The sequence below is a fragment of the Tarenaya hassleriana genome, unplaced genomic scaffold, assembly GCF_000463585.1.
Source record: "Tarenaya hassleriana unplaced genomic scaffold, ASM46358v1 Cleome7, whole genome shotgun sequence".
NCBI lineage: Eukaryota > Viridiplantae > Streptophyta > Magnoliopsida > Brassicales > Cleomaceae > Tarenaya > Tarenaya hassleriana.
In genome coordinates, this window is record NW_010969548.1 from 4,873,016 (window position 1) to 4,874,429 (window position 1,414).

The 1,414-nt window shown below is 44.7% G+C and overlaps 1 protein-coding gene across 1 annotated transcript in view; it reads right to left on the bottom strand.

Moving 5' to 3' along the window:
* Positions 1-997: 997 nt before the first annotated feature.
* Positions 998-1,414, bottom strand: part of LOC109116120 — a 1,440-nt gene continuing 1,023 nt past the window's right edge. Inside the window, exon 3 of the mRNA XM_019200950.1 lies at positions 998-1,044. Coding sequence (XP_019056495.1) covers positions 998-1,044 — 47 coding nt within the window. The remainder of the gene's footprint in view (positions 1,045-1,414) is intronic.

Genomic DNA, 1,414 nt, shown 5'->3' on the forward strand with positions numbered 1-1,414 from the left:
TGGTGATTGAGAAGAGGACAAAGATTCGGGAGGTTAATCGACTGAAGAGCAAAGAGTGGTATAAGGGAATTCGGACTCATGAAACGTGACATGTCGGGAAGAAAAGACTCGAGAGGAAACAGGTTCAAAGCAGAGAAAGGAGCTTTGAGTCGGAGAGTAGCCGAAAAAAAGGCATGGAGACGACCTTGGTTCAATTTTGTTGTGAGTGTAAGGCCGTAACCAAGGGAAACATAGGCAACCAAAAGTACGGAGTTTAGAATAGTTTGGAGAGAGACCGAAAAGAGACTCATATGGTGATTTGTGGTCTAGTGTTTTGGTTGGAAGACGATTTATTAGATAAACCGCGGTCGGAAAAGCGAAAGACCAAAATGAGAGAGGCATCGAAGCTTGAGAAAGAAGGGTTAAACCGGTTTCCATTATATGGCGATGTTTCCTTTCCGAGATGCCATTATGTTCCGGTGTATGGGGCGGGGTGCTGAGATGTCCAATGCCATTGGCAGAGAGAAAGGAGCGAAGAGCCACATACTCTCCACCATTGTCGGAATATAGTGTTTGGATTTTAGAAGAGAAATGGTTTTCAACAAGTGCTTGAAACCGAGGAAAAATTTCTAGTACTTGTGATTTTCGTTGCATTTGATAAAGCCAAGTATAACGAGTGTGATGATCAACAAAAATCACATAGTACTTGCGGTTAAAAGAAAGGATTGGTGAAATCCACACACCGGAGAAAATAACTTCAAGGGGACGAGAGGATTGTAGAGTCGAGTTTGAAAACGGTAACTTGTGATTTTTATTGATAGAACAAGAAGAACATAACAAGGCTTTATTGGACGTAGACGACAATGGAAGAGAAAATTGACGAATGACTCGATGTAGAACTTCAGTTGATGGGTGACCTAACCTAGAGTGCCACTCAAGCAACGAAGTTTTTATTGATGAGAGTGCAATGGGAGAAGACGCGGAAAGGGAAAGGGTTGGCCACTCATACACGCCATTCCTAAGTTGTTCGGTTGTGAGATGTGCCCCCAAGGCGAGATCCTTCACCTGAAAGTAATGGGGAAAGAATTCAATAGAGAAACGGTTAGAGGTGCATAATTGGTGTACAGAAATAAGGTCTTTGCTAAGGTTTGGAACACAAAGAACATTGGCAACAGTAAAGGGACGAGAGTGAGAGTTTAGGGACATAGAACCCGTGTGAGTAATGGTATGTCCGGAACCGTCTCCGAGCTCAACATCATCACCGCCGATATAAGGGGAATGAACGGACAGATTGGCCAAGTCGGACGTGATGTGATGGGAAGCGCCAGAGTCGAGGAGCTATGTCGGAGTTGGAGGTGTTGGAGGCACAGTGGTAAGATGAGCTCGCGGTTGCCATGAAGAAGGCGATTGTTGACTCGTTGGAGGCAGCACCGAA